This window comes from Neofelis nebulosa, chromosome 17 (assembly GCF_028018385.1).
Source record: "Neofelis nebulosa isolate mNeoNeb1 chromosome 17, mNeoNeb1.pri, whole genome shotgun sequence".
NCBI lineage: Eukaryota > Metazoa > Chordata > Mammalia > Carnivora > Felidae > Neofelis > Neofelis nebulosa.
Window position 1 is genome coordinate 27,077,657 of NC_080798.1, and position 15,018 is coordinate 27,092,674.

The 15,018-nt window shown below is 39.0% G+C and overlaps 1 protein-coding gene across 2 annotated transcripts in view; it reads right to left on the reverse strand.

Moving 5' to 3' along the window:
- N4BP1 (NEDD4 binding protein 1) overlaps positions 1-15,018 on the reverse strand; it is a 49,936-nt gene that overhangs the window by 12,178 nt on the left and 22,740 nt on the right. For both annotated transcript variants that reach the window (XM_058708809.1, XM_058708808.1), the window contains exons 2-3: positions 8,427-10,117; positions 1,066-1,196 (exon numbers count right to left, since the gene is read on the reverse strand). In XM_058708809.1, the coding sequence (XP_058564792.1) occupies positions 1,066-1,196; positions 8,427-10,117 (1,822 nt within the window). The remainder of the gene's footprint in view (positions 1-1,065; positions 1,197-8,426; positions 10,118-15,018) is intronic.

Sequence of the window (15,018 nt, forward strand, 5' to 3'; positions counted from 1 at the left end):
ATATCTTTCTAGCTGGCATCTTACCCAACCTCTCTCAGTTATCTGCACATTTACTGATATTTCATGGGAGTGGGTCGCGACACAGAAGAAAAGAGGGTCAAAGCCAAATTACAGAAAATCAGTCAATGGGCAAAGAGCAGCTAAAAGCTCGGGGTCTAAGATTCCCACACCCGCATCCCCTATGATGATTACTCACCACTGGCTTAAACTGCAACATGCACATACCGTGTTTTATTGTCCTAGAAATGCACAGCACAGGAAGGCTTGCAAGACCCTTTCAAGGATCCTATTGCAAAAATTAGTGGCTCTGCCTCATTCCTCAAGCACTCTCTGTTAAGACAAATATGCTCTCCAAATGAGGGAAGTTGGGATACTTGAGAAATGTGTGGTCTTACCATTTCCATCTCAACAGTGACTAAGTTTCACTTCCTGTTTAAATGCTGGGTGAGCTCTGTTCCCCCTCCCTTCTCCCATCCACCTCTTGTGTCTAGGCACACCAGTGGGCTAAGCTGCCTGACACCGTGCCACCACTCCCCTATCATGAACTATAAGAATAGGTTTCTCTAGAATACTGCATGATTCACGGTAAGTTTAAACATCCCGTGTGTGGCCTGCAGTCAGCCATGCAGTATCACACAATTAACAGACATAATTTATATTAAACTATTAAAAACAGACTGTTCAGAAAACATTGTCTTTGAGGGTTTCCAAATTTATCAAGTGACCATTTTAGAAAAGACTATTTAATGAGGCAAAAGTCCAGACTAATGGAAAGACATATTTAAACTACTTTTTAGAAAGTCAGGAAAATTTTTGTGATGTATAAGGAACTCTAATATAACTTTCCACATAAATACAACTTTCCATCCTTCCCCTAAGCACTTCTTATGCTGTAACACTCTCTTCAACTGATGTTTCACAGGGTCCAAAAGATTTACAATTTTGTTTTTCAAGCTGCTGCCACTGCAGCATGTGGCTCTGCTCTAAGGAGTATGAGTTGCCATTGTAAGCAAACTCATTAAACATCTAGAAAAGGAGAAATCTGGAAGGATCAGTTTGCCTCACCTGTGACATTAGGATCACGTCTTGTTCTCCACTGTGGGACAAATACAGTGATGTTTCTGTTGCCAAGCTTCCAAAAATATTCAACCGCAATTGCAATTCCACGACAAGAAAAGAACTTTTTCAGACCGTGGCTATAAGAAAACAAAATTTATTTCAGCTTAACGTATGAGAAATTTCACCATGAAAATGTGAAAAGGTAAACTCTATACATAACAAAAATAATGGCAATGAAATTCCCTTTACATTTTACATTCCCTTTTACATTTTTTGGCATTAAGTTCCATAGTCTGTGACCTTGCAAAGCCAAGAAAGAACCTATTGCATGAAATGTGATTCTAATAGCTTTATGATTTTTCTTGTATTTTGTTTGGTTCATTTAATTGAATGTGCTATTGAGATAGAAGGCAGCTTGAGTTTCATGGTAATACTTGTTTATTGCACTTTCTATTTTTTACCTTATTTTATTATTATTTTTAGATAAAGAGCCCATTCTAGAGAGCCCTGCCTGGTCAATGGCCTCTAAGAATATTCTACGAATTTTATTAAGAAATTTGTTGCTAAAGCAGAAGTAGACGTGATGACTCTTCCAGAACATGGTCCTTACAACTTCCAAAGGCTGTGGGGTAACCCTGGCTCTGGGGCTCCATACCCTTTCTAGGGAACCGTGGAACCTACTCAGTTTGCAGCTTCTAGGAAATAAGATGAGGGCAGGATTCCAGTGAAACTAACTAGGGGCCATGGCAGATGATTTTGCTGAAGGAAGCAGAAAGTGCTGGGAGTAGATGCAAACGAACAAGGAACTGTACAGAATATGAGTCAGTATACAATTTTCTGTAAAGGGCCAGATAAGCTTTGTAGGCCATATGGTCTCTGCTGAACTACTCAACTCTGCCAACTGCAAATGAATGAGGGTGGCTGTGTTCCCTATTTGCAAAAAACAGGTGGTGGCCAGATTTGGCCCACAGGGCACAACCCCACATTATAGTGGATTAAAAAGTGACCCCACCCAAAAATGTGGTAACAAATTTCAAAAGAAACCAGAAAAAATATTTAGTTGTGACCTGCAGTACCTAAGTAAAAGTGGACATTTTTTTAAAAGTGTATTTTAAAGTCTGAAATTTTGTAGGTGGTAATCCATTTGTCTAGCCATGAATATTAGAAAAAAAATCAAAACCCCTGTGAAGCTGCAGTTTATGAAATGAGCATAACCTATGTTCACTAATCTTAACGGACACTTATATTCCAGTGACAGGAAATCCAGCATCTTCAGTCCTGGCTTCTCTTCATGTCAAGTGTTTCCACGTCAAAACCACTTGGTGGATTAATTCCTTCACTTAGAAGTCCTGCCACCTCAGGTACAATGTGTTCCAAGTCAACTCCAGACTCCTAATTCCAATCCCTCCTCAAACTCCATTTAGACCCTGAAATGCAGCCACGAGGTCTTTGATCCTGCTCAGGGTTTTCAATGGCACTATCCCTCCAGAAAAACCCAGAGCATGGCTTCAAGATCCCCTCTATACCTGATCAGTCAGAAGGGATCTAGAAACCATCATGCATCACCACACTCGTTTCTGGCTGGGTAGGCTTGCTATCTCCCTCTTCCTGGGCAGTGAGGTTTGTTTTTGTTTTTGTTTTTTTGCTGCTTTCTTTGTAGACCAACTCTTAGACCTTTGCCCATTCCTTTCCTCCAATGCCCTTGGGACTCCATTCCAGACCCTCTTCTAGGAGGCCATCTCTAGAGATAGGTCCTCAATCATCCCTCTTCTTTCCTGTCTTGCTTTCCTGTACTGTGCACTGGAATGACAGAATTAGGAGATACAACAGAGTTAGATTCCTGTTAGAAAAAAGAATGAAACCCCTGAAAGACAGAGCAACTTCCCCAGGCTGCACTGCCCTGTGGTAATTGTGCTGGGACTACTCAGGCTTCCTTACTCCTGGGCCAGTGCCTTCCTACCACCCCACAGTGGTACTGTCTCCAACTAAATCTGTATTCTCACAAAAGCAGGAATAGGCTAGACACACAATAAACTTCTAACACCCAGAAGAGGAGCTCAGAAACTCCTTTTAGAGGCTAACACCCACTCTCTTCTCAGTGAACCATAAATAAGAGACTACAATGACATCAGCTTTACCCAAGAAAACATAAGCAAGTAAACAAACCCATTCTTGATGAAATAATTCAGTATAGTTTATCTAAAAGCATTCAAAATATGGCAAGAATGTAGCAACAGGACATCTGTTACTGGAGAAAGGCTGGAGGCAATTTTTATAGATGTGATTTTTTAAAAAAATCTTTAAAAATCACTTGAGGGGGACAAAACATAAGAGACTCTTAAATACAGAGAACAAACTGAAGGTTGCTGGAGAGATTTGGGGTAGGGGGATGGGCTAAATGGGCAAGAGGCATTGTTGAGATGAGCACTGGGTATTATATGTAGGGGATAAATCACTGGATTCCACTCCTGAAATCATTATTGCACTATATGCTAACTAACTTGGATGTAAATTAAAGTTTTTTTTTTTAAATATTAAAAAAAATTCAAAGCCCAAAAATAATTATGCATGACAAAAAAAAGAAAAAAAAGAAAAAAATCATTCTAATTGCTTAACAGTAAGAACAGATATAGAGTTCATGTCAACCACAGCCTGAATATGAAAATCCAAAATACAACACAGCCTACTGGTTCTTAGAAAAACCAAGGGATATGTACGTTAAGTCTTGAAAAAAACAATCCTCGAGAGAAATGCATTAAAAAAGCTTGTAAAGTTTGGCTTATTCATCAGATACAAACATGTACTAATTTTTTCTCTTCCTGAAAAGCTTTTTAAAATTTTTTTTAATGTTTATTCATTTTTGAGACAAAGCCTGGGGGGAGGGGAGGGGCACAGAGAGAGGGAGACCCAGAATCCAAAGCAGGCTCCAGGCTCTGAGCTGTCAGCACAGAGCCCGATGCAGGGGTCAAACTCACAGAATATGAGATCATGACCTGAGCTGAAGTTGGATGCTTAACTGAGCCATCCAGGCACCCCAAAAGCTTCTTTAGATGGCAATAGTAGAAAGCAGGTGGACCCCAGTTCTGTTCCACTGTGTCACTGAGGAAATGAATGAAGGGATATGCAAGTAGATGTAATGTTGTGGCCCTGTAGTGGGCCCAAGCTTAGAGAAGAAGAAATGGAATTTCCAGAAACATGAGATCTATAGTAATTCCCAAAGTGTTATCCTCAGTGATAAGATCAAATCACTTTGGATACCCTGAAAAATCTCCGGAGTAGTTTTAGGAATAAAAACAGCAGTTCGAAATTCTGGTGGAAACAGATAGATTCAGCCAGAAAACAGAACTACAGAAGAAAATTAAGTGGAGTCAAATTAGTGTCTTCAAAATAATATGGAAGATCCCTACCACTTCCCACTTCAAATCCTACAGCCCTAGGCAGAAACCACAGAGTCTCCTCACATCCCTGCGGTCAAGCCACAGGTGCTTGCTGACATGTAGACCCAGATCAACTGTCTGTTTTGACTCAAAGGGTTTATATACCATTAACTCCTCCTTTACTTCTGAAAAGGTCAAGCTCTGGGGCTCCCAGCTCCAAATGCAGAATGAGCAGATATTAGGGCCAAGAGGCCAGGGTGTGCAAGGGGGATGTAAACTCCTGTTCCTTGTAATTGGAAACAAGTCACATCATCCGGTTGTTTTCCCTGTTATAGGAGGCAGTAAACTGGAAGGAAGAGTGTCTCAAGAAGAGAGGAGATGGGTGACAGACACCTGGTAAAAACTCATGGCAGTGATGGAACCAGACCCAGCAGTGTGGGGGAAATAGTAAAAAAACAAAAAACAAAACAAAACAAAAAATCAAAAAAATCCCAAAACACCCTTTTGGAGTTACCCAGGGAAGAATAATTTCCTTCTATAGTTTCCACTTAATAAAAATAGCCATGAGACCCGGATATAGAAGACTACCACATGAAAAAATGGTTAAAATATATAGCTCTGGCAAGTGAAGGGGCAAACCTCACCTACATGGAAAATTAGCTGCCAAGTTAAGTCAGGTGTCCTAATGCCGAAGTTTCAGACTGACCAAGCCCGAGTGTTATCTAGCCACCACTGTGATGTCTAGCTGTGCACCGCAAACAATTTCCATTTACTCATCACATTTGACTCATTGTGACAAAGGGGAAAAACCAAGTAGAGATACGCATAATTAGCAGCATGAAGTCGGTATTTTGGAATTTCTCACAGAGTGTATGAACTGCAGACAGCACACTGGATAAACTAATAAACAAAGGCTTTGCAGAAACCCAGGGACAGCTAGGCCTGAGCTGCCTCAGAGTGGGGATCACACCAACAAATGCTATTAAGGGCTCAAATTTCTTTTTTAACTACTTCCCCAACTAGGTGGGTCAAATAAGTAAGGTTTAGTCAGCACTGCTTAAAGCAACTCAAGACTTAAGTATCCTATGTTGCCAAGGCCTGAAAATTCCAACCTCACTCTCTATGGGAGAAGACAAGGTACACAATGGCTCTGGGAGCCTATGGGCTCACATCTCCAGTATAATCTTGGACAAAATTTTTAAGCCATTTCATGTTATATAAAGAATAGATCATTTTTACCTCACAAAATTGGTGTGAATATTATGTTTTAAAAGATATAGTACCTGACACATAACAGGTGTTTCAGCCTGAAGATTCCAAATATTTGTTGAAAAATGTCTCAGTTAAAATTTAATCTAAACTGATCACTATAATAACAATCGAATAACAAGTTATAAAAGGATGGTGAAAAATCATTTAAAAAATTCTAATCTTTCCTAAGTCATTAATTCTTTCATTCAACAAAACATTACTGAGTGCTTACCATGTACTAGCACCATGGACCTAGGAGTATTTTAGTGAACAGGACATACAAATCACTTCCTTCATGGAATGTACAATCTATAATTCACATTTAATACTGAAGCGACTGATTATAAACAAGGGTTAATTTTTTCCCAACTTTTAGAAAAACCTGAGTTGAATTTCACATAACATTTAAAATAATCATTTTAAAGTGAACAATTCAGTGGCATTTAGTACATTCACAATGTTGCACAATTACCACTTATACTTTGCTCTAAAACATTTCTGTGATTCCAAAATAAAATCCTGTGCGCACTAAGCAATCTACCCCCAGAATAAGAGTTAATTTTAGTTACTGATATTTTCAGATCAATCTTTATCAAATTAAGTCTGACTTTTTAAGATAATACATCCTTACAAAAATGTTGCTTTTAAACTGAGACATCTGTGAATTCAAAGAAAACTGGAATCCTCCCCAAATAATCAGCTTTCAAAAGAAAAATTAATGAAAGTCTACTCATGGTTTCCCTTAGTGCACTAATTCAGTGGTTTTCAAAAGAGATGGCACTGTACCCAAGGGTGTTAGGAAATATGTGGGAGTGTTTCGGGGTGTCACAATGACGGCGGGGGTGGGGGAGCAGTACTATGGGCAAAGTAGGAGGGACTAGATATGCAAAACATCCTATCATGGATGGACTATACACAACTCCAATAGTGACCCCTCTGAGAAATACACTGGTTACTACTCCAAAAAGGTTTTAAAATAATGTCATTATCACTGCTCATTCTACATTAATTTGCATTTCTTAAGTCTCTGAACACCTATTTGGGAAATCTTTCCACTCATAAAAAGTGAAAAAGGATTAATATTAATTCACAATCATGACCTAAATTTCATATCATAATTTGGCTCAAGAAATCATCACAATGAGGAACTGGTACTGGGCTTGGACTGTGGGTGACTGAAATTGCACTTTACAATTTTACTTAGATAATGCTATGCAGCTGTGGGCCATTTGCTGGGTTTCCCCCAAAAGAACTGGCAAAAAGCAAAGTGAAATAACAACAAACAGCATTATTTAGAAATGAAGACAAGTATATTACGTATTTTTCCAGCCCACCTTCAAACTTTAACATGTGAAATTCTGGGATTTTTTTTTTTTTCTTTTGACAGCAAAATACATAAACAATTCATTCAAAAAATAAAAAGAATCCTTATTTTAAAAAGATATTAAAGTACTTATAGATAAAATAACATATCTGACATTTACTTCAAAATTACACGGGTGAAAGGTAGTAGGTGGGGGTACAGACGAAGGGAGCCTGGCCAAGAGCTGAGAACTACTGAAGGTGGGGGAAGGACACATGGGAATCCCAAACATATCCAAAAAGGGAATCATTCTATTACCTTTTTATGTATTTGTTTGAAAATTCTAATAAAAAATTAACAAAACAAAAAATAAATACATAACAAACATAGAACTCCTAGGAAAGAGGCCACACACACATTCGCTAAAATTCAGTATTTCAACATCTTCATTCCAGTCCAGGTGCCCCTTTTCGTGAATGATAGCTACTTAAAGTGCCAAACCTTTGCAGACTTCTTCAAAATCAATGGAGTGACTGACTTTGAAAACTGGAGAGTCTTTACCTAGCAGTTGTTGAAATGGCATGATAAAGATGACCTCAGGACAGGGCAAAAGGCAATAGATTGCAGCAAGTGAAACTCAGCAGGCAGAAACCTGCACAAGGTCAAGCAGCAGATCCACAGTGGGGCAGAGACTCTTACTCGACCTCCCTCCTCTTCTTAGTCACTGTATCAAACTGCCTCTTAGAGAAGAAGCCCAATCCTGTACCGGACATACATATAAAATCAGACCCTTCAAAGCGTTCCAAGACAGGTGAGATAGAAATGATCATTTAACTCTTTTTACTAAAAACAAATACACAAGCTTCTGTTGTAAGAACAGAAGACCAAAATGAAGCTCAAACTGATGAACTTCCTTAGAAAGGAAGTTGCCATCACTCTATCAACAAATTATAACAGAAGTACATTGCATCCATTATCACTGCATCTTGGCTAGAGCCCTAGCATACTGTAGTACATAAAGTCAGAAAAATCTTTTTGGATTTAAGCTTCATCCTTGTACTCAAAAACTAATGATATTCATGGTGTTAAGAACCTAATGATTAAAAGAGAGAAAAAAAGACACCTAATGATTTAAAAGTCACTATGTTGTTTATCACTGACTAGGCAATGCAAAGTGAAAAGACAAATTTTCTATCTCCTGTCCTCAGAAATACAGGTTCAGCAGGGTGAAGCAAAGTTTACAACTCTAGAAGATGGAATAACCCAGCCTTCCAAACAGCTGTTTCGTGGTTTTTGGTTTTTTTTGTTTTTTTCCAGTAAGACTACAGATCAACTAGAAAGATGCACAGAGTAGTGCCTGTAACTGCATGTAATTGTGAGACACTGCATAGGGCCCTATTTACAACTATAACAGGACTTGCAGAGAGTGGACTTACGTAATTGCGACATTGCTCCCATCTATAACAATGTGCTTCAAATCCGTTCTCCCTGGCTCATTTTTTAATTCGAGCTTGTAGGGTATTTTCAGAGTATCTCGAAACCTTTGAACGCCCGTAACTGAGGAATCAATATGATCAGACGGTCCCGCCAACCTTGCGTCAGTAACTGAAGGTAGGAGCTGGGGCAGTGGCATTGGTGGAGAAAGGGGTGGACAATTTGACTTAGACTGTGGAGAGCTACAACGCCCGGAACGGTTTTCACAGGCAGACTTCACATTACTTGGAAGCAAGGGCTCTGCTTGCTGCTGCAAACCATTTTCAGGAAAAACTGGAATTCTGGGCTGGTGACTTGAAGCGCCTCTGGAAACAAAACTGACAACTTCTTTGGGACTTGAAGGGACAACAGAGGGTGAAAGGCCATCAGTTTCAAGGTCCATGTTACACATATAATTCTGGTTTGAACTCCAGATTTCTTGTTTCTCTTCTATCGGCACTGTTTTGAAAGTGTTAATTTTGCAATTTGAGGTACATGGTTTTGATTCTTTGAATGGCAACTGAGAAAATTTTTCTACCATATTTTGCTGTGTGTGAGTTTGTATTTTCTTTGGAGTAGAATCTGTTGTAAGCTCATTTATGCTGCTACAAACACCTTTATTTTTGGTTCTGTTGGTCTCCGGACACATAGTACCAGGTGAAGATTCTCTGTCTTCTTGGAATCTCTTATTTTCTTTTTCAATTTCTTCTAAGAGCAATAATGGTTCAGTAGATGGCCCATACTCCCTAATGACCTTTTCAACAATTTCTTGGGAATAGCCCATGGTTTTAAAAAAGTTCACAAGGATATTGTATTCCATTTCCTCAGTGGTGTCCTTTACATCTGGACTTAAATTTTCAGGATCAGCCGAAGAATCAGATAGGTCAATGATTACATTTCCAGCTAATGTCTTACCATCATGTAAAAGCTCCCCCTCTTGAACATTTTCCAAAGAAAACTGTTTCTTCGTATGCCTTTCTTCAGAATCAGAAAATCTCCTTTTATGACAAATTCTGTCTTTGGAAAGTGCCTCTTCATCTGGGGTTAGACCATTTATTGGAACAAAAAGTACATCTTGTGAACTAGAAAAGATTGTGTCCATTTGTTTTGTAAGCTCAGAAACAGGAGTGCCAGCTTTATTTCTTGCATCTTCCTGCAAAACAATTTCATCTCTGGAAAAATTCAGCCCTGTGGCAGCATTCTGTGTAAACTCTGTTCGTTTAGAATCTCCAATTTCAATAACATCATCATTTCCTGTTTCAAATAAATTCTCCTCACCTTGTGTAAGCGTCAAAAGCTCTTTTTTCAAGGAAGTGGGCAAAATTAACAAGTCCATTGTATAATTGTCTGCACGAGCTTCAACAAATTGTTTAAATTCCCTTTTTACCTCGGATTCTTTCTGACTGTTGGGTAGGTTCTCATTATTCTCAAAGAGCTTTACGAACTGCTGAATGTGACTCCTAGCCATGACCACAGCTTCAGCACTTCCTCTGATGCCAAGAAGACCAATGTCCAGAATGCAGAGATCAGCACATGTGTCCTGAATCAAGCTCTTCAGAAACAGGCTCTGTGCCCCAACAAAAATACAGTGCATGGCCTTGGGATAACATTCTCTTTCTTCTAGTTCAGGTTCACAGATTCCTTTAATATATTCCTGTAAACAGAAGATGAGATCAATTTACAAAAGCTCTTTATAGCACATATCATGTTACACAGGTAATTACAAATGTCAAGCTGTACAAAAATCAAAAGCATGGTAATAATGTGGGGAAAATGCCATGTTCTAAAAAAAGATTTAAGATAACAGATATAAGTTGCTTACTCCTTTTCATTGGACTTGAAAACTTTGCTACTCTAAAAGGCAGGTATCTGTAACATTTTCAATAATGTATCTTGCAATAGGATCTTTGGGGTCTGCCCAGCTGCACAGTGGACAAGACTGGACTCATTTACATCTGTAAGTAACAAACATTTTTGCTTGCTACTAGGCATTTATTGGTACTATGACCTAATTAAGAGATAAGAAAATAAAGTCAAACAATTTACTCTAGAACAAACTTTCACTTTTGCTTTGCTACTACTGCCCCTTAGTTTCCAGATAAATTGATTTTTTTGAAGGCATCAAAAAAACAAAACAAACAAAAAAAACCAACATGTTCCAGCCAGCTGGAACAATGCATACCCTACATAATTTTATGTCCCCCCCCCTTTATTTTTTATTTTTTTATTTTTTTAATTTTTTTTTTCAACGTTTTTTATTTATTTTTGGGACAGAGAGAGACAGAGCATGAACGGGGGAGGGGCAGAGAGAGAGGGAGACACAGAATCGGAAACAGGCTCCAGGCTCCGAGCCATCAGCCCAGAGCCTGACGCGGGGCTCGAACTCACAGACCGCGAGATCGTGACCTGGCTGAAGTCGGACGCTTAACCGACTGCGCCACCCAGACGCCCCCCCCCTTTTTTTTTTAAATAGAAAAGCCAAACTGTTTAGTTTTTCAGAACCAGGGGCACCTGGGTGGCTCAGTCGGTTAAGCGTCTGATTTCGACTCAGGTCACGATCTCGCGGTTTGTGAGTTTGAGCCCTGCGTTAGGCTCAGAACCTGGAGCCTGCTTCGGGTTCTGTGTCTCCCTCTCTCTGTGTCCCTCCCCTGCTTGCACTCTCTCTCTCAAAAATAAAAACGTTAAAAAAATTAAAAATAAATAAAAATAAATACATAAATAAAAATAAAGAACCAGAGAATGTTGGACAGTATTGCCACTCTCAGAAAACTGAGTTTTTCTAGAGTTTCTAGTAAAGTTGCTATTAAACAAGGCCTCAGTAAAGTAAGAAAGGGACTGGGTTCTCTAGCAATTAGGTTGCTACTGGAGGCCTTAAGAATGAAGCAAACTCGCATGCGCATGCACAGGAATGGTGGATACACTTGTTAAGAATGTGGGCACTGGAGCCTGTTTCTGGGCTCAAATCCCAGCCATGAGACTGGGGGTCTTCTCTAGTTACACAGCCCCTCTACCTCATGTCCTCAACTGTAAGAGAGGATAGTGCAATCCCAGGTGTTTTCAGGAAATCTGATTCGATAATAAAGCTCCAACAACACTGTCTTGCATCTAGTTAGTGCTTACTAAATAGTAACAACACTTTAATTATCAGTGAAAATTTTCTGGACATTTGTAAGAAATGAGCCTGGCAATACCTGACCCGTACTTTATACTAAAATTACAGTAGTGTTATTGAAATGGTGCTATTGAAAAGCTCAGCCTGCGCCACACTGGGGACAATGAGGCTTTGCAAACATGTACCTACTACATACATGTTTTTCTAGTGACCACGGGGCTTCAGTTAAAATTTATATACCAATGGACACACATTCCTTGTTTACATATTTAGAACTACAACATCCCAGAGGCACCTGGGTGGCTCAGTCAGTTAAGTGTCCAACTTTGGCTCAGGTCATGATCTCATGGTTCATGAGTTCAAGCCCCATGTTGGGCTCTGTGCTGACAGCTCAGAGCCTGGAGCCTGCTTAGGATTCTGCGTCTCCCTCTCTCTGCCCCTCCCCTGCTTGTGCTGTCTCTCTCTCTCAAAAATAAGTAAACATTAAAAAAAAAGAACTATGACATCCATGTGAATAGATGAAACTCCAGAAATATGAGGAGAATGTCACAGGAAAAATCTGACCGAAGCAGTATAATGTTCAATCATGAGACCTATGTCCTCTGTACAAACCTGGACTGTCTGTGGACTTAGTGGTAAAGATTAGAGGTAACTGGTGCTGGATAGAGGAGCGCTGTTTATTAGAGCAGTTTGCTAATTTTGTAACACTGTAATTGCGTTAAAACACAAAGCACAGCAACTGAACATCCTTTCTTCCTAGATATGCAAGCAGAGTGCTAAATATTGAAGTCCGCATCCCTGAACCCCTCCCAATGGACATTTTGCTACCACTTGTTTGAACTTATGCTGCATTTAGGTTGTGGCTCAAGGTTGTTTTTTTTAGTATTTTAATTTGAAATAATTATAGGTTTCCAGGAAGCTGCAAAGATAGGACAGAGTTCTGTGTGCTCTCCCAGTTCTCTCCAATCACTTATACTTTACCTAATTACAGCACAGTATAAAAACCAGGGCACTCACACTGATACAGTGTGTATATAGTTCTATGCCATTTTATCACATGTATAGACTCAAGAAAATACCACTTCAATCAAGATACAGAATTATTCCATCACCACAAAGATTACCTTCATGCTACCCTTTCGTCATATTTACCCCTACTTCCACCCACACCATCCCTAAGCTGCTGACAACTGCTGTTTTTGTCTCTCACAATGTTGTAACTTCAAGAATGTTATATAAATAGGATTAGACAGTTTGTGCCTCTTGAGATTGACCTTTTTCACTCAACAAGATGCTCTTGAAACCCATCCAAGGTGTGAGTGTATCAATAGTTCATTCCTTTTTATTGCTGAGTACTATTCCATGATATGGACAAACTACACATTTTTAATCACCTATCTACTGAATGACATTTTGGTTGTTCCTATTTGGAGCTATTACAAATGAAGCTATGGACAATTACGTACAGGTTTTCATGTGAACTTGTCATTTCTCTGGGATAAATGCCCAGCAGTGTGCAATGTGGGCCATATGGTAAGTGAACGTTTAGATTTCAAGGAACAGCCCAACTGTGTTCCAGAATAGCTGTACCACTTTACATTCCCACCTGCAACACATGAGATCCAGAAGATCCAGTTTCTCCTCATCCTTGTCAGCACTTGACACTGCTACTATTTTTTATTGGAGCTGTTATATTAAGAGTAGAGTGTGGGGCTCCTGGGTGGCTTAGTCGGTTAAGCTTCCGACTCTTGATTTTGGCTCAGGTCATGATCTTGTGGTTCATGAGATTGAGCCCCACATTGGGCTCCACACTGACAGCTCAGAGCCTGCTTGGGATTTCTCTCTGCCCACCCCCCTTAGAAAAAAAAAGAAAAAAAATAAGAACGTAGTGTATCCCCTCATGGTCTTAGTTTACATTTCCCTAATGGCAAGTGATGTTGAACATCTTTTGCATGTGCTGCTTGCCATCTACACTCCCTCTTGGATGAACTGTTCAATTTTTTGGTCCATTTTCTAACTGGATTGTTTGAGTTTTACTGTTGAGTTTTGGGAGCTCTTGACACATTCTAGATAGAAGTCCATTCTCAGATATGTGGCTTACAAGTATTTTTTCCTATAGTTTTTTTCATTCTTGTCTTTTGTGACAGAAGTTTGTAATTTTAAGGTTTATTGGCTTTTTTCTTCATCAAGCCACAGGAACCAGAGACTTCTCCTATGTTATCTTCCAAAAGTTTTATGTCTAAATCTACAACCTACTGTGAGTTGGTTTTTATATAAGATGTGAGGTTCAGGTTGAGGTTCATGTTTTTGCTTATGGATATCTAATTGCTCTAACACTGCTTCTTGAAAAGACTGTCTTTTCTCTATTTAATTCCTTTTGCAGATGTCAAAAATCAGTTGGCCATACTTATGTGGGGCTATATTTATGAATTCCCTATTTTGTTGCATTGATTTAGGTATCCAGCCCTTCACCAATGCCACACAGCCTTAACTACATAATGTCTTACAGTAATTGCTCCTATTAAAAATTGCTCTTAGCCATTCTAGTTCCTTTGCCTTTCCATATAAATTTTAGAATAATTTTGTTTAGCAATCTTGTTGAACTTGCACACTGACTTGAAGCGAACAGACATCTGCTGAGTCTCCTGCAAGAACAAATTCTGTTTGTCTAGATCTTTGCTTTTTTTCATGAGTGTTTTACAGTTTTGAGCATACAAATCCTGTACACCCAAATATTCTATTTTTTGAGTGACTGAACAGGGCACTCTATTTAAAATTTTACTTCTATGTGTTCACTGCTAAATAAACAGAAATAAATTGATTTTGATCATGTGTCCTGAAACCCTGCTGAGCCTATTTCCAGTTCCAGGATTTTTTTCTCATAGACTCTTTCAGATTTTCTATGCAGACAAGTATGTCATCTACAAACACCTTTTATGCCTTCTATTTTCTTGCTGTATTGAACTAGCTATAACTCCCAGCACTGTGATGAGCAGTGGTGACAGCTGACACTCTTGCCTTGTTCACAATCACAGGCAGAAAACAGTCTTACCTTTGAATATGATGTTAGAGTTTTTAATATACTTTTTTTTTATCACATTGAGGAAGTTATCCTGCATTCCATTCATCTAGGAACATGAACAGGTATTAAAACTTGTGAAATGCTTTACTGTATCAACTACTTCTTCAGCCTGTTAATATGGTAGGTTGCACTGACTGATTTTTGAATACTGAACAAGCCTTGTATCCCTGGAATAATTGCCTCTTGCTCGTGATGTATACATCTTTTATAATTGATTAATTCTACTTGCTAATGTTTTATTAACATTTTTTGCATCTTTTGTAACCATATTCATGAGAGACTTCAGTCTGTAGTTTTCCATTTTTGTACTACCTTTGCCTGGTTTTAGCAAGATAGTAATGAATGAGTGAACAAAGTGTTC